Source organism: Leptonotus elevatus, chromosome 15 (assembly GCF_054856555.1).
Source record: "Leptonotus elevatus isolate MCC_2025b chromosome 15, RoL_Lele_1.0, whole genome shotgun sequence".
Classification (NCBI taxonomy): domain Eukaryota; kingdom Metazoa; phylum Chordata; class Actinopteri; order Syngnathiformes; family Syngnathidae; genus Leptonotus; species Leptonotus elevatus.
The window spans coordinates 1,139,272-1,160,457 of NC_141253.1; the positions used below are offsets into that span (position 1 = coordinate 1,139,272).

Genomic DNA, 21,186 nt, shown 5'->3' on the forward strand with positions numbered 1-21,186 from the left:
CTGGATTTTTGTTCTTGTTCCGCAGGGACTTCAAGGACCTCCAGGGAAGCCGGGCCTGTCGGGCAAAAGGGGAGCTCGGGTGAGTCCTGGCTTTGACGTGATGGTGTTTTGACAGTGTCGGATCTTCAGACGGCCTAGCCGCTAAGTTATGGGCAGGGAGAAACGCGTAGTTCAAGCGCTGCACTGTAATGAAGCACTTGCAGCCGTTCGTTGAACGGGAAAAGCAGTCAAGGGTTCACAAGGAGCGCAGCCCGACTGCCTGTTACGTGTCCAATAGTCCGTCCGTCCGTCCGTCTTCAATTCCGCTTATCCGGGGGTCGGGTCGCGGGGGCAGCAGCTTTAGCAGGGAAGCCCAGACTTCCCTCTTCCCAGCCACTTCAGCCAGCTCCTCCGACGGGATCCCAAGGCGTTCCCAAGCCAGCCCGTGAGACGTAGTCTCTCCAGCGTGTCCTGGGTCGTCCCCGGGGTCTCCTGCCGGTAGGACATGCCCGGAACACCTCCCCACAGGGAGGCGCCCAGGAGGCATCCGAACCAGATGCCCCAGCCACCTCAACTGGTGGTCCAATAGTCCGTCCGTCTTCAATTCCGCTTATCCGGGGTCGGGTCGCGGGGGGCAGCAGCTTTAGCAGGGAAGCCCAGACTTCCCTCTCCCCAGCCACTTCAGCCAGCTCCTCCGGCGGGATCCCAAGGCGTTCCCAAGCCAGCCCGTGAGACGTAGTCTCTCCAGCGTGTCCTGGGTCGTCCCCGGGGTCTCCTGCCGGTAGGACATGCCCGGAACACCTCCCCACAGGGAGGCGCCCAGGAGGCATCCGAACCAGATGCCCCAGCCACCTCAACTGGTGGTCCAATAGTCCGTCCGTCTTCAATTCCGCTTATCCGGGGTCGGGTCGCGGGGGGCAGCAGCTTTAGCAGGGAAGCCCAGACTTCCCTCTCCCCAGCCACTTCAGCCAGCTCCTCCGGCGGGATCCCAAGGCGTTCCCAAGCCAGCCCGTGAGACGTAGTCTCTCCAGCGTGTCCTGGGTCGTCCCCGGGGTCTCCTGCCGGTAGGACATGCCTGGAACACCTCCCCACAGGGAGGCGCCCAGGAGGCATCCGAACCAGATGCCCCAGCCACCTCAACTGGTGGTCCAATAGTCCATTTCCCACAATATGCTATCGGAGCTAACTAATCCTTGCATCTGAATGCGTTTGTGTGTGTGCTGTCCATGTGCACATGTTGACTGACGCCTCGGTGACAAGGGGGAGGGGACAGAGAGGCCTCTGTCCTTGGGGGGCTTGCGTCCCAGAAGTTAAAAGAGCCATATTGTTCTTTGGAGTTATGACGATAATAACAACAATAATAATAATAACCCGCAAAGTCAAAAAATCTACACACATCCTTTGCAGCTGACACACTCAGCGCTCACACGTTTTTCCAGATTGGCCGTATTCAGCGCGGGGGGGCTGCGAGCGCTGACCTCCCCACCCCTGAGCATAAACAGGAAAGCTCCTATAAAGACGGCCTTTCAAAAGCCGCCTGTGCCACAGGATGCCTAATAAAAGCACTGTAAACAGACAGCGGACACATGTGGCTGCGCTGGACTTTTCTCTGCTTGCCTCAGCCTCTTTTTTGGGGGGAAATCTCATTTTGGATCAGGGTTGCAAAATTTTGGCCAATTTTTAGAAGTTCCATGAGAACGAACAGGAAATTATGGGAATAAACTGGAATTTACAAAATTGTATGTTGGCTCTTGATAGAGTTCAATACAAATGTATTGGAAACTTTCTGTCCCATGTTGTGGACTGACGAAAAAAAGACATCTTTCAGCCTGGCGCTGGTTCTGTCTCATTGGTATGAGCCCTTGTGGAAGTTCACAGCAACTTGGGACCCGAGCACGCTTGTTGTCTTTCCTGCCCGACGTGAGAACAGTCATCCAACTCTGGTTGTTGCAGAGAAAAAGATCCCGTCCAGCCGACCGGTGACGCCGACCAATCTGGTTTTGAGTCCAAACGTCAAAGACGAACAAATGGTTGCCACGTCATTTTTTTTTTGCAGGCGTTGTTTATTTCTTCGCATCAGCCACAGCTGTACTGTTCGACATCTGCAGAGAGCTGGAAGGCCCTTTTTTTTTTTTTTTTCTCTTTTGCCCTTTTTGGCCTTCAAGTAGAACACAGACCTCCGCCAAGGCCTAACAAACCTAATTAGGAAATTGTTTATGGCTACCCGCCTCCTGTATATGCGTATATAAGTGAATTTATTCACTGGTAGAAATGAAGGCAAATGCTGCACAATGCTAACACAAGTTTATTCAGATCAGCTCCAAAATTTTCAATTGTTCAAAGCAAGTTCATTTGTTTCTATAAATTCTGCTTTTGCCCGTCGTCTTATGTTCTCTCCCGCTTGCATATATTTAAGCGAACCCTCCGTCGAGAGATGATTGGTGCTCCCCGTTTGGCTTTCAATTGAAACCCCAGCACTTCCCAATCCCGTGTATAGCTGCAATCCCACCATATCTGTCACTTGAGTGCACACGGGGAAATTAAAATTGAGCATCAACATGTGAAGAATTGCGGCCTGTGGGTTACCTGATATAAAATTGAGATTTGATTCGATTTTTTTTAACGGATCCTGTTTGGCTGCTCGGCGTTGCTGTATTGTGGATCTTTTTTTCCATATCATGGGCGGAAAAGTCTGATATAGATTTTGTCAATATAATTTCAGCTAGTGAACAATGTTAGCTTAATGCTAGCATATAATATGAAAAATCTGAGCTGGGCTAACAGAAATTAGCATAGATGTTATGGTGATCAGGAAAAGATTATATATCGAAATACAAATTATTTTCTCTGTCATCCGTGGGAACAACTTACTGGAGTTTAGTTGGGGATCTTCTTTGCCTCTTCCTCTTGCTCTTTATCGCACGCAACTCTAAATTCAAACTTAATCGAAAAACCCGTTAAAAAAAGTGATCACTTGGAAAAATCTGAAAGATTTGTCATTGATTTACACTTAATTTACACTTTTAGACTGACAACACTTGTTCAGTCTGGTTTTTGTTGTGGGGGGGTTCCCACAGAAATCCTGCAGACATGCACCCCCCCCCCCCCCCATAATGACATGCATAACCTTCCGTAGCCTCTTATTACGGGAAGCCGGCGTGATGACACACAGAGCACCATTGAGCCCAGCCAGGCAACACCCGCGAACTTTGACCTCTGATCCCCACACGTGAGTGTGAGACGCCGTCGCCACGGCGACCGCTCTTCCGCACAGACGCGTCCGTTTTGAGGGCGTGTGACCACCACGGCAGCGGTGGCAGGGAGGTGCGAGTGGACGCGTGCGAAGACTGAAGACGAAGACTGTTTCTATTCTCCTCACCGTAACATTCAACTTTACCTCGCCGCTTTTGTTCGATTATTTATTTATTTATGCTCACACACATACAGCTGGGAAATCTTGAAAAAGGCAGCAATTCTCACATTTGGCTATTTATAGGTATGTGTACACAGCAAATTATGCAGAGTGAATTTAACTCTAAACGGAGTAAAATTTACACTTGGAAAAGAGTAAAAAAAAAAAAAAAAGTCACTTTAGGGTTGAGGAACAAATCCACTAACTTGAGGTTGTGAGACCGTCAATCTACATCCTGAGCCATGCGGGTCCAACTGTGTGTTCGTATATCACTCGTGTCGGCTGGAATCTTCGTACCTCCAAGAGTTGATGTTTTGGATACAAGCAAACGGTTGGAGTGGCACGGCTCAGGTGGTAGTCACCCCAAGCTGAAGATGGTGATTTTGTTCCCAACCGTTATGTAACTTAAAAAATAAAATAAAATAAAATAAAATAAATAATAATAATAATAATAATAATAATAATAATAAAGTAGTCAAATTTACTCATAATATCTCCTTGCAAAATTTATTTAGAATTTCTGAGTGAAAAAAAAATAAAAATTAAAAATTATATATATATATATATTTCAGACAACTATGATTTTGGATGGGCTGTCTTATACAATTAAAACCCAAAATTATGTATATTTTGGCAAAATTTGAAGTTATACTCCTTGCTCATTTGGGAGAGTCCCAAATCTCGAGTTGTCATTGAATGAGTCCGGGCCCATTTCAGCCCTGAAATGGGCCCTCTGCAGGAGACTCCTAAGATGTTGCAGTGTGCTAAGGTCCAGTGTCCGCTTTCTCTCAGCCCCCACCCTATAGCTAGAGGTTCGAGACAATTTCCTGGCTCGCTGGCAGTGTTAGACAAAAACAAAATTTGCATGCGTACCCAACTGAAAAGGACTTTTCCGTACCGCCTTTTAGAACCAAGGCTTTGAAATCGTCCCCTCCGGCTCCCATCTGGCCCAACATGATGAACTCAATGCGTTTTGACGTAGTGTATATGAAGTGGCTTTTTACGAGCATGTTCTTCAAAGTCCGACGCTCGTTTACGCCCATCATAGAGCTTGCGGGGGGACCCGATGTCACGCGTCCAAATGTAACGTCCGGCAACTGCGTTTTACTTACTTGCTCATATGGCATCAAGATGCAATTTGCTCGGTATTTATATACCTCGGAGTGACGTGCCGTTGCCATAGCGCCAAACCTAAAACGCTATACTTCTTAAATGAGTACGATTGTGGCCTGAGCTGAGGCGGGACCGCAGTGGGGACAGCAGTGACGCCCTGCAAAGCCGCCGCCGCCGCCGCCGCCGCCGGTCGGGGGCCCCCTCGCGCGGGCACCCCACCCTGGCCTTCTCTAATTAGACACCTGTTCCGGGCAAGACACGGAGGCAAGGTCGCTGTACCCAAAAGCAACATTCAAAAAAAAAAAAAAAATCCCTTGCCAGCCCGTGTCTACAAGTGTACTCCCCCAAACCGCTTTTGCGAAACATGTAATTGAAACATGCCTGCCGTGCGTGTTGCTGTATTTTGGGAAGAGCAACATCCAGCGGACGCAAAACACGGCAAGAGTCTGAAGGGCCACGACAGCGAGGCCAGAGCATTCAAACTTGGAAATCCCTGGAATGAAAATAGAAGCTTGTTGCCAATTGTAAAAAAAAAAAATTGTACATCCCCTTGATTGCGGACATTAATGGCACTCGAACCTCTGATTGGAAGAGTTGCCTGCGGAAAGCCATTTCAGCATTTCAGCATATCCAGCTTAATGTCGATTTAGGGCTGGAATGGCCCCCAAAATCCACAGTTCGGATCATATCACAGTTTTTGTGGTCACGGTTTTGGGTTTCATTTGGTTGTGTATATGTTGACCGTTTAAATGACGTCTTGTATAGTCGGGTTACAGGTGGCCGTAGGTGAGATTCTAGCGGCAAGAGAGGAGAAATACTTTTTATTTTTATTTTTTATTTTTTTTTTAGAGCTCAGTATTGTTCATTCGGAAATGTCATCATCATTGCTCTTTTATTTTTATTTTTATTTTTTATTATTTTTTTTTTTTTGTGCGTGTGTGTGTGGGTGAGTATGTGTATGTGCGTGCATGCGTGCGTGCGTGCGTGTATTTGTTAGCTCACCAGAAAACCTATTAGAAAAAAATCTCATACCGTTCACCTAAACCGAACACCAGGAGACCCGAGGGGACCAAAGAAAACCAAGGAAGGTGAAATCCAGCACCGACCAGACACCCCCCACCAGAACTCCTCCCCAGCCCAAGAAACATCCAGACCCCAACAAATCCAAAAAACATAGGAGAAATACTTTTAAATTTGTACAGCAAATGCTGGAGAGAAAAAAAAAAAGCTTTCTCTGTAAGGGATGGTCTGCTTGATTGGGGAGGGCGAGCAGGACCGCAACCTGGCTTGTGGACTGCGTGGTTTCCCCACACAAAACATCCCGACATCTTGTACTTGTGTTAATTTTTTTAAAGATACTTTCGTGTACATTCGGACCTGCTACTGTTACGAGTGCAGCAAAGTAGTTTAGTACACTCTAAAAACAGTTGGGTCAAAAATGGACCGATCCTCTACTTGGGTCGATTTGACCCAACTTTGAATCAAGAAACGGCTCCTTTAGTGTAAAGCAACTCCTAAATATTGGTCTGATCCTTTACTTGGGTCCGAAAATTGGGTCGTTTTGTTTAAAACAACCCAGAAAAATGGGACAAATGGACCCATAAAGTGGATTGGTCCATTTTTGATCCCAATTTTTCACCCAACTTTTTTTAGAGTGTAAGGTAAAACTGATGTCCAGTTGGCCAAAACTGGCGCTAGTAGCGGGGGGAAAAACATCTCTACTAAGCCACAGTTGTTCTATTAGTGCTAGAGTTGTCTTACTAATTGGATGTTACGTATGGTGACTAAATGCTCAAACAACTTTCCACGCTGACAAGCATGTCATAATTGTCACATGACACACAAACGATCACGATGAGACTGATTTAGCGGCTGAAAATGTAAATCTGTCAACATGCGGTGTATGTTTAATCTGCGTGACAGACGCGGGACATATGCGAGCCGTACGTGGAATCGTGGATTCCGGCGAGCTGGACGCGAGGCGCTATATGTCATGACTAGCGTCATTGTGTACGCTATATTTGAACGTTTATGGAAAACAGAACAAATTCCAAGTGCATCGCTAATCTTTGTTGATACGGATGATTTAATTATGCTGCTATACAAACGAAAAATACGCTTATCCTAAAAGCGTAATTACCCAAGTAATTTTTTTTAGAAAAGCAAAGTTGTTCCTTTATCGCCAACTATCCAAGTCCGTCTGCCCTTAAATGTATTAAAACAAAGTAACAACGACGGGCCTTCATCCCGTTATTTGCTTCTCTTCAAAAACGACATCAAAGAAGGACTTTTCGAAGGACACGTCTGCAGATACTCGTTCCGCAAAAGACCACCAAAAGAAGGCCGACTTGTTCCAACTCACCTCAGTGAACCCCGCTCGGTCCGCCTCTTTAAAAGCGTTTTTTCCCGCCTGACCCTTAACCTCACACGGGGGTGGGGAGGGCGAGGCGAGAGATGCCCCACAAGGCCCCGGGTCAGAGATCCACAGGAAAAAAGCCTCCCTGACGGAGACGAGAAGACGAATGAATGGCCGCGTCAAAGGGTTTGAATCGGAGACCACCGGATAGTTTCGTCTCACCTCGTCATGCCGGACGTGGACACGTGCTTCCGTTGAGCCAAATTCTGCTACGACGACAACAACAACAGCTGATCCAGACACCAGCACGCACTTGGCAGAGCGATCCAAAATGTTTTGCGACGAGGTGATCTGGATTACTCGTTAAGAATTTGGACAAGTGTGTGTGTGGGGGGGGGGGGGGGGGAAGGGGGGCTGTGGAGTTGGAGGCAACAGGCTGCAGGAAAACCACATCCATATGGAGGAGCTGATCCATCGAGCCCCATTTTCCATACGCACCCCCCCCCCCCGCACCATCAACACCAATCTTGAGTAACTCGGAAAATGTGTTAAAGCAGCAAGTTTTCTCCAGACAGTGACCCCCCCCCCCCCCCCACCAGCCCCACCCAATAATAATAATTGTGTACTACAAGTTGCAAAACTCCAAAGAATGCTGGGTCTTGTAGCGTTTTAGTGACTTTGCTGTTTTTCTTCCGCAGGGTCCCGCGGGTCCTCATGGAAACCCTGGCCGACCTGGATCAGCCGGGCTCAAGGTAACTTTTTTGGACTTGCAATTAGGCACGTGTCGTTTGATAAATTGAGCAAAAATATCACATTATTGCGTTTGCTGCTCTAAAATGTAAAGATTTAATTGAAGATGCTCCATTGTATGATTTACTAAATGTAAAAAGAAAAGAAACAGTGAAAGTATTCTTTCTCAAAAAACGAGAATCTTCTTCTCTGTTGTTAGCCATGCTAGCTAGCTAGCTAGCGAGTTCTCTTCCTCACTTGTGACTCTACAGTATTTTTCTCACCAATTGTAAGCATGCGAACTCTCGCAGCTGATTGCAAGCGTTCATTTCAAGACCATGTTTTCGTAAAAATATGTCAAATCTACCTTGAATTGGTTGAAGAGTGTTAGGTGGCGCTTTCGTAAATGCGATGCCTGAACTGATACTGTGACCGCTGATGGAAAGTTTTCACAGTTTTGAAGCTGTCAATTTTTAAAACCTTTTTAAAAGTACTAGAATAATACATTGACATTTAAACATATTTACAAACAAAAGATTTCAAGACATTTCAAATAGGGGGACCAAATATGTCCTCTTTTGGGAGGACAGACCATTTACTTACGTCCTGCTAGGGTTTTTTATAAATTCATAAAAATGTGTTAATAGGAGGTGAAGTAAAATGTGTAACTGCGACTGGTACCACAATTTCAAGGCCGGGGCGAGTGTCCTCTTTTTTTGGGGGGGGGGGAAATGGGGATATGGTCACCCTAATTTACAAGCAAAGGAAAGAAATACGTTCCCTAGAAATAGACTGTAAAATTGAACCACCTATTTTTGAAGGATGTCCACATCTCTGTCTTTCTGTGACTCTTCCAGTCTCTGTATCTCTACGACTCTAACCTCAGTGGGCAAAATCCTGTTTGAAACCTCCCCGAGTGGACGTTGAGCATACACTGTCAAAAGGTTGCAACCAAAAGAGACAGAGAGACTGGAAGAGTCACAGAGGGCAAAGAAAAGTCTATTCTTGGACATAATATTCAAGAGACGAAATCAAAAAGATGATACAAGGTTATAAATAAACAATAAATAAATACATCCATATCCAAGGTTGAATTGAGTTCGCCCAAAATGTCAACCCCATGAGCTTCCGTCGTTTATATTTTGGACGGCTCTTTGCTGACGAAATGTGGTCAGCGGTGTCCGTCCAACAAGAGAGTCAGTGTTCTCTTACATTCGCCACCCAAGGGACGGACGGCAGCGGTGAATGGAAATTGTGGTCCGGGAGGAGATCTTTTAAGGCAGAGTCCAATTTTAACGTGTGAAAACAGGAGAGCAAATGTTGGCGTTGTCCTCCTGGACAAACAATCTTGCTTCACGTGATCTACATTACACAAAATACCAAATGTTGCCAAAACGTCCTCATGCATCGCAGGGACCTTTCTTGTCCATTCTTTATTTCCTCAACAAAAAGTTATATTCTTCTGTGAAGATTGTAAACAATTAATAAATGCACTTTTCAATATACAAAATCCATTGTAAAATTACATTTAAAAAATGTAAAGTAAAGAGACTTACTGTCTTTTTTAAGGAAAAAAAACTAACTAATTTTATAATAGTTATACGGTAATCGATCAATCCGACCCCCCCCCCAACCAAATTACTTAAAAACGTTGTAAATTGGGAAAAAATTAAGTATTTTGTAAATGTAAAAAAAAGTAAGTTATATAAAAAAAATGCTACCTTGACTACCAAATGAATTGGTTTTAGTAAGTCATAATAAAAAATTATGCACTTTGAATTGTACAAAATAAGTTGTAAAATGACATGAAAAGTTAAAATATTACCGTTTTCTTTTTTTCAGACTAGCGTAAGTTTACATTTAAAAGTCATAATAAAGAATGAAATCAGCAGAATGACTTGAGTTTAAATGACAGGTGATATAAACAACCCAAAAAAGTAATAACAAAAAAAATATATATTTTGAACTATTCCCATTATATTGTGAACTTACATGAATACTTCATAAAAGTATTGTTTTCTTTCTTTTTTTAAAATTGCATTTTAAAGGAGTTTCTTCGTTTTAGGTGTTAGTCCGAATGAGCGCGAGTGTTTGATGTTTCCTTTCCAGCCCAGATTTTTTCGTTTTTTTTTTTTCACTTCATAAATGAAATGAAGTTGTAAACCGCAGGGAGCTTTTTCCTGTAAGTTAGTTTGCATGCGCTCATTAGCAGCTGGCAACTTTGAAGTGTTGCTTCGTTATTGGGACTTGCTTGCTAATCTTGTCAACATCAAGCGCGTTCCAAATGACCAAAAAAATAAATAAAATAAAAAAATAGTATGTGGATGATCGATTACAACGTCCATTTTCGTTCTTCTTTTAGGGTCGAAAAGGAGACCCTGGCATCTCACCTGGACCGGCCCCTAAAGGAGAAAAGGTACCTTCCTCTTCACACAGTCCTGCTCGCTAAGCAATTGGCGCTACATTTTTAGCATTCTTGCCTTTTGTCACATTTTGTCTTCTTCAAGGGCGACTCGGGAATCCTCGGCCCGGCTGGGATGACCGGTCAAGAAGGTCGAAAGGTAACGGCACCTCCCGTTGATCACTCTTACCTCACCCAAGTGTCTGAAATGAGCACTCGCAAACACACAAGTGCCTCTTTGTGTCAACCGACGAAGCTTTACATGAGTCCTTTTTTTTTTTTTTTTTTTTTAATCATCCGCTTTCCGCGTCACTGTTGACCCGACAAAAGGCCTTTGAAACTTGACAAAAGCAAATGACTGCACTTATATCATCTTCCCAAACTCTTTTCCAAAGGTCTTAGAGCCACGAGTGATGCTATAAATAAAACATGTCAAAGGTGGAAATGTTTCCTTCCGCGCGGCAGCGTTGGAGCAATCGGATGTCGTCCGATGGATCTTAATCTATTGCCACTCATTATTGCCTGAAAGAACATCCAGATTTTCAATCGTCCAAGAGAATGAGCAGATTTGTTGTTAAGCAAAATTCTTCAAATGAGTCAATAATACGTCAAAAATAACGGGCAGCCATTGAAAGGGACCAATAGTATCAATTTGGGGGGAATTGGAAAATTGGTCAAATTGGATCTCCATCCGACAGTGAAAATCAAGATGATTAATGTTCTTTCCAATATAAGATGAATCCGTATGACCCGATACATGTGGTGCGATACCATTCAAGGGCGGTTCGATTTTAAAGGGATACTTGACTCATTAAGCCATTTTCAGCAGTAACAAAGGTCATATTTTGTCCAGAATGAATTTTTTTCATGTACAATTAATTTTTTCCACTTGCTGTCGACTGGAGATGACATCACCTGTGCTGAGGAAGTAGGTAACGACCAATCATTACCTGCTTCCTCAGCACAGGTGATGTCCTCTTGACTCGACAGCAAGTGGCAAAATGTGTTTTTAAAGGTATTCGTTGAATAGTTGGGTCCCTGAGAGCCCCCTATTCCAGCCTGTTTTCAAATGTTTCTCTCCACTGACACACCTGATTCATGATCAGGATCGTTATCGGGCTTCTGCAAAGCTTGCTGATTTGCTGATCATTAGATTCAGGAGGAACATGGAAAACAGGCTGGAATAGGGGCTCTCGAGGGACCGGACTTGGGCACCCCTGTGTCAACTTTTTTAGTACATGTTTTAGCATACTTACAAGTTCACTTAACATTTACTTGGTGTATACTCTCCCAATTTTTATACTTCAAGCATACTTTGAATAAACTTGTTTTTGGACAGCGTCGCTCTGCTGGAAAACATTTCGAAAAGGGTTCGACTAAAACGCGTCCAGATGAGGAGGTTCCCGGAAGTTGTCGCCGTTGGTCCTCATCTGTGATTAGCCGCTAATGACGTTGAAGCGACTACAACTGCGATTATGTGGCAGCTTTTTTTAAGTCTGATTGACATCACCGCCGTCGCCATAGCAACTCGATCATCAGACGCGACGACCGCGGAGGAAGCTCGTTAAATGAACCGCAAGGACTTCCTTTTTTGTGCACTCAAGTGCTTATTAACCCTTCAGCATCCTGCTCTAAACGACGTACAGTACACATAAGCTCCTGTCGGTCTCAGCTGGAGGTACGACCTGTTGGCTTTCATCCGCCCCCGCGCCGCTTCAGCCTCGGGGCCCATGTACTCGCCGAATGTTCTTCGTCATCACTCGCCAGACAATTCAGCACGAGTGGAACTACTGCGTCTTACTCGTCATGTTTTTTCACCCACTTCCTGTGCCACTCGTGTGACCTTATTTATTTGTCCGTTTTTCTTCTCGTCACTAAAATACCATTGACACGCTTGGCATTAAATAGTGAGTCACCCCTCCCCCACTTCATAAAACGTTGAGTATTCTTTGTTCACAGTCGCAGTTGTCTGGTGCGATTGCGAGTTGTTTAGTTATTGATGCTAGCTAGCTAGCTAGCGAGCCAGTTAGCGCCTTCCAGAGACTTTAAATGGCTTCAATTTGTTTTGTGGCTCAAAAATGCAGGAATGTGTAGTAGGCATAAAAAAAAGATGCTCAGGGTGTGGTCTCAATTCGGCAGGCACGCCCACAGCGCTTGAGAGCAGGGACAAGGGCTTGATAAAAAAAAAATTGGTAAAGATATTGAAGCAACATTTCAAATTTTTGATGCATTTCTTACCACCACCATTACCGCTACTAGTTCTCCTAGCGTGGCCCTCGATGTGAACAACTATAATTTTCACACGTCACACTTTCAGCTCGTTCTCTTGCCCCGGCTTGTAGCAGTTGATGGCTTCCACTGTGATGTTAGCGTCAATGGCGCTAGGCCCCGCCCTCAAACGCAACCGCGCCGTCTTGTCGGGATTGGCGCGGTGTAGGAAAACTAGAGAGCTGCTCTCCACCTACACACCTAAACACACACAGACGCACAACATGCACACTCGAACTCAACCCCTGCCTGACACTTCCATCCGAGACGTAGAAATTCGAGGGGGCCGCCGGCACGAAGGCAAGCCAAGCGTGTTGGAGTGCTTTTCAAGATGTCGGGCCGGGTCACGGAGGGGCGAGCGTGCGCGGGGGCCAAACCTCAGCCGGCGCATCTCACCTTTCCGACGCCGTCGCTCTTTCCGCCGCGTCCGTTCCCACCGTCAGTGTTTCCGTTTCATGTCCGCTGGGATGGGATTGGTCTTGACACGTTGCGCGGTTTTCTGACGCGCACCTTTTTTTGCGTGTAACAAATCGCTTTTCCAACGGCTTTTGTCATTTCTTGCCTCGAACATGCAGTGAATGGCGGGAAATATGTTCCAGACTGTACAGAGACCAAATAAAAAAAAAAAAAAAGGTTTCTGATGTACCGGTCGTTTTACCGTCCCACGCACTTGACACACATTTACTTAAAAAGTATTCCTTAGCACCTGTTCGGCGCGGGAGACGACCGCATCGCATCACTTTTAGGAAATGAAAAGAAAACTTCATCTCTAATTCTCTAAAGATGCAAAGCGTTCTTGAATCAACAAGTAAAACGATTATCAAATGAATCGACAACTGTTCTTAATAGAGCAGGGGTGCTCAAGTTGGGTCCTCGAGAGAGAACCCTATCCAGCCGGTGTCCCTCCTGCAGCACAGCTGAATCTGATGATCAGCTCATCAGCAAGAAGACGCAGAAGCCTGGTAACGATCCTGATCGTGAATCAGGTGTGCTAGTATAGACGTACATGGAAAACAAGCTGGATAGGGGCACGCGAGGACCCAACTTGAGCACCCCTGAAATCGAGTTATCGGTTGAAGCCATGTTTTTATTTAAAATTGTCCAAATCCTCCGATTTCAGCATATCAACAGTAGTTGTTCACTTAATTCCGTAATCCTTCATGAAAGAAGACTTATTATCTTCTGTGTTTTTATCAAGATAAGACATTTGCAAACATCATTTCGCACCCGTCGTTGTGCGTTCAATCCGATAGAAGTCGCCGGTAGTACCCGAGACACAAGCCCCGCCCACCCCCCGCACCGTCTCCCCGTTGTACATTTTTTCTCAAGCCAAGCCAGTGGCTCATCGACACCGCACTGCTTGCATTGCACTTGACACACAAGTTTTTTTTTGTTTTTTTTTCCCCTTGTGTTGAGTTTTGCCATCATTGGAGTGACAAAGAGGGATAGACGGGAAAGCGTCTGGCGTGTAACTGGAGCTTGGGACAAATGAATGCCTTGCTATAAACGATCTTGCATTCACACACACGATCTTAATAATTCATTAAGATCATTTTATTGTTGAAGGCGATGATTTGGATTACTATTGAAAAGATTTCTTCATATGCTCTAGTAATTACGTTGAAAATGGAGACCGCTGCCACCTGCTGTTACGGAGGATTTAGTTCCTCTCGAGCGCGTCAAACGTTTTCATTTGTTAGAACGAAACATCTCTCCAGTAATCCTAAATGCAGCCGTTTGACTCAATCAGGGTTGTTATAGTTTAGGAATTTTCATTTTTGTTAGTTTTATTTCGTTTTGAGTTTTTTAGATTTTGTTAGTTTTAATTCATTTTCAGGGTGGTTCTGTTAGTTTTTATTAGTTGTCGGTATTTAAAAAATGCTTAGTTTTAGTAAAAAAAAAAAAGTGTATTACTCATGCGCAATATTTAAAAAACACCACAGAAGCGACGTCATCTGAAAGTGCTTTTCTATTGGCTGCTGCTCGATGATGTCACACTTTCAAATGTCCTTGTCCCTGTTCATATAAAAATAAATCACATTTAAAATCATCCCCAAAGGCTCATGCATTAAATTAATTACCAAAGACTAAAATGAAGGACATATTTGCTATAATTATTGTTAGTTTTGTAAACATAAAATGTCATTTCAGGCACAGAGCGTGACATCTGGTTCGCCGTTTTTATTTGATTTCATTAACGAAATAGTTTTCTGAATTTTTGTTTTTGTTTTTTTTCGTAAGTTTTAGTTCACTAAAATAACCTTGAACTCGATCCATTGGCAAAAACAATTCAAATCCCTCTTGACTTGACTTAACCTAACGTCAGACAGTTCCACCCCTGTCCTGTAGGTGGTGGTAATGCACATGGGTGCACTCACCCCTCCATTTCTAACTATCCACTGAATGGCACAAAAAGTGATGTGTTTTAAAGTGCAACGTGTGTTTTAATAAGTTTAAATGTGCTTAAAATGTGTGGGGGATGTAAAACTATAAAAAAAAAAAAAGTTTCATGGTCACATAATCACCTGTGGCGAATGGTGGTTTACCGTTTTATGTACTGAGTTGTAAAAAGTTGAAAGATTTGTGTGGCCCATCAACGGGAAACATAATATTTGACATGTGCGAGCAATTCAAGACGAGGCCATGTGTGCAAAACAATGAGAGCTTTCACGCAAAATTTGGAAAACACGCACACACATTAAGACACGTCTCGACTCACTGTGTTACGCCGGCCAGTTTGACAGACGGCGTGTTCATTTGTTGCCATCCCGCCTCCGAGCGGAATCTTGCGCGCCAGATGTGAGATACGACGAGAGCAGATCGAAGAATTGGACACGCGTGACGGCGCGGCGTTGGCTGACGGATGGCGGTGGCTGGTCGTGAGCCGCCATGCGAGTGGGCTGCCGTGTAAATAATAATGAAAAAGGCTTTAAGAAAACCAAAAGTAACTCAAACGAGAGCTTACGTTTATAAAAGTAACTCAAATGAACTGTGATTGTATTGAAAATGGTCTTTGTTTTTGCCTTTTGTCAATTTCAGCTTTTAGGGTTTGTTTTTTACACAATCATTAGGGACCTTTATTTTATTTATTTTTTAAATATTATTATTATTATTATATATTTATATATATATATACTAAATCTAGTAATAAAACTAACAAAAACAGAATCAAAGCATTTTCAAAAACGATCCAACTAACCCTGAAATTGAATTAAAACTAAGTGAATTAAAAAATGAATAAAATAAATAAATAAAAGCGAAATAAAAACCATCATGAAAAATCCCAAACTATTACAATCCTGGAAGGAACGCCCAATCCCTTCCAGCATCAAGAAACATAGTTTGGTTGTTTAGTTATTAAGTTGTTAAACAGTACATAACCAATTTTGGCATTTATTTTTTATTTTTCCCGTCTTGTTTTGAGTAAAAATCTTTCAATGCAAGATGCTGTGTTTTGTTTGCAGGTGATTGGCTAGTTAGTTAGTTAGTTAGTTATTGGGCTTACTCCACAACATAACCAAATTCCAGTCTCTTTTCCAGAGGCTTTTTTTTTAATCGTAGTTAGTTAGCTAGTTAGCTAGCTACTTACCAGGATTATGCTCACTATGATCGTGAAATGTTAGTCACGATCCAGATGAAGTTGCAATTGGAGGAATTTGTCACTTTTAGTAGTTTGTTCATTTCTATTTAATTATTGCGATGATGCTACTCCATAACCAGTTTTGGCAAAATTTGCTCCCTTTTTTTTTTTAACCTTAATTTTCACCAACTAAGTAAGCATTTCTCAGCACTAGATGCTGTGTTGTTTGCTGTTGGTTAGTTAGTTAGTTAGTTAGTTAGTTAGTTAGTTAGTTTTGGGCCATTGGTAGTTTAGTTTGTCTGTTAGTATGTTAGTCAGTTATTAAACTATGATCCTGACATTTCGGCCAATCTCCAGAAAAAGATGCAAATCCAAGTCATTAATAGAAGAGTTTTGTCCGTTTTATTTATTTTTTACTTTTCCTGTCACGTTTTGCTCAGTGTCAGTATAATAAGTTCTTTATTTAGTTTTATATTCCGATTGTTTGGCTAGCGAAGCTGATGCTCCGTCATTGTGACAAGCTTGTCTCCAGGCGGAATTTGCGGTCTTGGCCATCATTGGAAAGTCTGATTCCTTGACAGCAGCGTGAGATTTTGACTCCTTTACACGCGGCCCCAAACTGCTTTGACGGGCCTGTTTTGTGAACATGCACAAACTCTTCACTCAGCCCTTTGGCTTTTTTTTTTTTTTCCCCAGGTGGTTTTTTTTTACACTGTGCGCGCGTGTGTTTTCTTTCATCTGCCTCTTTCCACTGGTGTGTTTATGCTTCACTTGCTCAGTCATCTCATTTTTTTGTCTTCAGGGACAGAAAGGTTACCCGGGTCCACCCGGACTCCCCGGAGAATCCGTGAGTACATTTCTCCATTTCAAATCTACCTTCCCCCCCCCCCCCCCTCCCCCATGGTAATAATGTTCCCACTGCTGCTACACCTCATGGAACACATGCAGCAGGTCAAATGTTTGATTCACAAGCCCAAAGACTCAAACTTTCTTTTGAGTCGGCCTTTCTTTGTCGCACGATGGATGAAAATCTAAATAAATATATTTCTTAAATGTTCAGAAATGAAAAAAATCTTGCGAGAACAGCTCTCCAATTAAGATGCAGGGTGTGCTTGCTTCAAGCTGTTTAATTAATTGTCACTCCCAGATGAAATTGACTTAGAAACCGACCAAAAAATGCGTCGAAACATCAACACGCTCGATTTACGCTGCTAAATGTACTCAGCGATGCACCGAATATTTTGTCCACCGCAAATGCAAAACTGCTACTTACACATACAAAAACGGTACATACATACATATAGATTCTCTCTCTGCTCTGGTGCTGTTACTGGAGTTTAGTTCGGGACCTTCTCTGCCTTTTTCTTACTCCTAATTATGCGGCATCTCTTCCAGTAGAGCCTCAGTACTGCCCAGCATGTTGCAGCGCGATGTGGTACGACACTGAAGGCGTATCACTTTAAATTCGGACTTTCCTTGTTATTTATTTATTTATTTATTTTAATATTTTTTTATAAAAAAAAAAAAAAAAAAAATTACAAAAAAAAAAAAATATACAAAATAATAAATAAATAAAAATGTGGACTTTTCTTTGACTTTCCTTTGTAGTGCACAAAGCAATAAAAAGAATGACTTGCAATATAGCAAGGGGTTGACTGCACTACCAGTCGCAGCCAGATGAAATGAGCTCGTACCGGCGCAGAGCGGGACATCTGGTCCGCCGTGATGCTCTCCAGGATATCGGGAACACGGTGCCAAACAAAGACAAACAGAAATAAGCCAAGTGGGCCATCGCCGTCCCGTTCACAGCTGCTCCGACCAATCTTTTCGTCTGCTCGCTTGCGTGATTTATCCCCGCATTCGTTCCAACTTGCGGAGAGAGAAAAAAAAAAAAAAAACTCACTTCAAAGAAGTCCTTCATTTTGCAAATGGGAGGAGATCTGGCGGTTTTTTGACCCATGACTATTTTAAGTGAGGAGCATCCAAAGCCGGGCCGTGTCCGGGCCTCGTCGCTCATGTTAATGTTAGTATTAAAGATTAAGAAAAGCCTGAGTCAGCGGCAGCGGCGGAGCGGAACATTCTCAAGCGCGAGCCTGTCCGAGACGCCATTTGGGAGTTCCCAAACTTGTCATCCTACGTGGAGCTTTGTAGCATCTTCAAAACGCCCCCCCCCCGCTTTCCCACCGCCGGCGGGAACTCTTGAGTCACCGTTGAACCTGAACGCAAACCGCCGGGCTCGTTGACTCGCTCGTCTGGAACGCACAATGAGCCGTGCGTTCAGTATCCGACCGGCAGTCAGAAACGGACGTCACAAAGGCCGCTTTATACAGCAAGTAACAATTCCACTTTTCATCACCATAATTATCCCTGGGAATTTTTTATTTTTTTTTTTAAATAAAAAAAAATAGCACTCTATATATAATTCTGTAGCTACTTCAAATGTAGGGTAATATAATTAAATGTGCATCATGATGAATTCATTGCGGATCCTTTTGTTCTGTGAGACTTGGCCAGCAGGTGGCAGTGTAATAACAACCTTACACAAATAAAATAAAAAAAGAGTTTCACAACTACTGTGGGTAAGCTACAGTCATTTTTGTAGATGTTTGATATCATTTTTTTTTTTTTAGACTGACACCAATCCGAGTACTCAAATCTTGAGTGGTCACTGATACCAAATACTGATACAATACCACTCGTACTTTTGATACATAAAATTGAAATGCCAAATAATACCAATATATCCCAATATAGCATTTTTCTTGAAATTGCATGAAGTTTTCTATGCTTCAATTTTCTCGCTTCTGTTTGTAAAATGGCCGCCGTGAGTACTGATACCATAAAATAAGGCCTGGTATCAGCCCTATACCAATACTTGGTATCAGTACTCGCCCATCCCTAGTAATGTTTGCCATTTTTTTGCAAAGGATAAAGAATATATGCCTGGCAGTATGGTGATATTGTCTGTCTGCATGCGTTACCACACCATTTGTGGGCAAAAATCAGTCCCTTAAAGAATTCTAACACCACAAGTTCCCATTATGTGTTAGCATTATGCTAGTGGACTTTAAGGCAAAGTTGCAGTATGTTTTTTGTTGTAAATACACAAGATGTCCTTCTCTTTGTTTGACAGTAAACTTGGACTGAGAGTGGCAATTAAAAACTTTTTTCCAACCATTTTCAACGTTCACCATCCGCCAATCCGCCGTTTTGTTGTGAAGTGAGCGGAGTTCAAAATGACGGCTCGTATCTTCAAGAACTCGCAAGTGAAGTCGCTCGCATCTCAAGGCGCCGCTTGATAATGCAGTCTTAGTCAAACTAAAAAGTAAGCGGAGGAAGTGACGCTCGACAAAAAAGGGCCCATAGATCTCGCTGAGCCGCGTCTCAACCGTAAGCACTTTCTATTTATCCGAGACGGCAAAGGCGAGCGCCGCGCGCGGCCGCACATCCCGAGCACGTCAAAGAAACGCATACATTCACACGACACAAGTCGCCTCTGTGCGTGCTTGGGGGCGTCCAAAGCTCTGTTGGCTTCCCCAAAGGAGACCGCATCCCTTTTTTTCCAAAGGGCACCAGTTTTGGAAACTTTGGATTTCTCCAACCCAACGAAGGGGGGGGGCACATTTTTGTGATCAAGCAGTTGCGGCGTTATTGCGATTGACAGACATTACTTTTTTTTTTTTTTTTACTTACTACTTACATTACTTTGAGTTCATGCGTTTATACTTGTGTGATTTTTGGTGAGTTCTTCCACACCAAAGCCATCCAAGCATGCTTGTGGGCTTTTTTTTGTGTGTGTGCACTGGTAACAAAAATGGCGGCCGATACCCCAACCTGTTTGCACACATTTGGAGCATGCGATTATCCCAAATTTAGATTCAAGTTTTGGAGCCAAGGCACAAAAGCTTTTTAGTCATAAGATTATTATTATTATTATTATTATTTTTTTATTTATTTTTTTTTTTTTAAGATTATTTTCTGACCTGGATTATTTTTATGAAGATCTGGGAACCTTTTTTAACTTTTGTTGGATTTGCATTTTGAAACAGCATTTTTTTGGGGGGAAATGCAAGTAATTATTGTTCTATTTTTTCTCTGGGCCAAGTTGTGTGTGTGTTTGTGTCTGCATAAAAAAACCCCAATAAATATATATATATAAAAAATAAAAAAAAGCTTTTTAGTTGACACAGGCCACTATTAATAGCCATGTCACAATTGTGTTGCTATTTTCAGGCCTTAGTTTACTGCAAAACTGACACATGCAACAGAAAATATGAAACACTGTATTATAAATTCACAAAAATCAGACTTTCCTGTACTGTCAAAATCAAATATAAATAAATCCAGTTGCTTAAAATTTTGGGCCATGAAGGATAAACCCTCGCGGTATAGTGCAACTCCGGATTGTCTGATTAATTAATTAATTAATTAAAAACGACTCAAATCTAAAACACGCAACCTATTTTCACTCTCTGCTCACCATGCATACCACCACCCGCACTTTCCGTTCCAGCTGTTTTATGAACATCTTCGTCACCCTTCCTTTTTTTGGCCGATCTTTTCACTTTCCTGCTCTGCAACAACTCGTTTTAAAACGTTCCCTGTTCTGCCGCACCTGTTTTTGGGCCCGTTTTTCGAAGCGTTGGCGGCGGCGTAATATATTACGTAACGATATCACGCCGCGCAGTTTGCTGTCGTCTACATATTTGCATTTGCTTAATTTAGCGTCGTTTGAACAGCTGTCGGGTCAGCGTCGCAAATGAGAATCGGTTCTCGGTAAAAAATAAATAAATAAATTAATTAATTAATTTTAAAAAAATAATAATAATAAAAAAAAAAAAAAAAAAAGAGAATCGGTTCTCAATTGCCCAACTCGGATAAACAAAAAGTGAAATCAAATCAATTGAAAAGTATGTTTTTGATACTTTTTGTCTTTCCGGAGTTGATGTCCAATTTTGGAGTCAGCGCCGACGCGTGTGTGTTGCTGTTACCGTAATTACAATGATCCTTCTCACTTCACCTCCCTCCTCCCTCTTTCCCTCCCATCCACACCCCTCTCTCTCTCTCTCTCTCTCTCTCTCTCTCTCTCTCTCTCTCTCTCTCTCTCTCTCCCCTGCAGGGAGAGCAAGGTCCAGTCGGAAGCCCGGGTGCCAAAGGTTATCCTGGCAGGCAGGTGCAGTAAATCCTCTGCTGTGACTGGTACAGTTGTAGTCCAAGCCAAGTGCGATTAGCTTGTGTTGAATAGCTGACCCCCCCCCCCTCCCTCTGTGTGTGTGTGCGCGCGCGCACGCGTGCGTGCGTGCGTGTAAATACTCGTGACGTATGCACGAATAAACAACACAAGCTAG

General features: G+C 43.2%; 1 protein-coding gene across 1 annotated transcript in view; it reads left to right on the forward strand.

Annotated features, from left to right (window-relative positions):
- Positions 1-21,186, forward strand: part of LOC147161442 (uncharacterized) — a 68,129-nt gene that overhangs the window by 11,399 nt on the left and 35,544 nt on the right. Inside the window, exons 4-9 of the mRNA XM_086096094.1 lie at positions 26-79; positions 7,559-7,612; positions 9,952-10,005; positions 10,097-10,150; positions 16,641-16,685; positions 20,958-21,011. Coding sequence (XP_085952220.1) covers positions 26-79; positions 7,559-7,612; positions 9,952-10,005; positions 10,097-10,150; positions 16,641-16,685; positions 20,958-21,011 — 315 coding nt within the window. The remainder of the gene's footprint in view (positions 1-25; positions 80-7,558; positions 7,613-9,951; positions 10,006-10,096; positions 10,151-16,640; positions 16,686-20,957; positions 21,012-21,186) is intronic.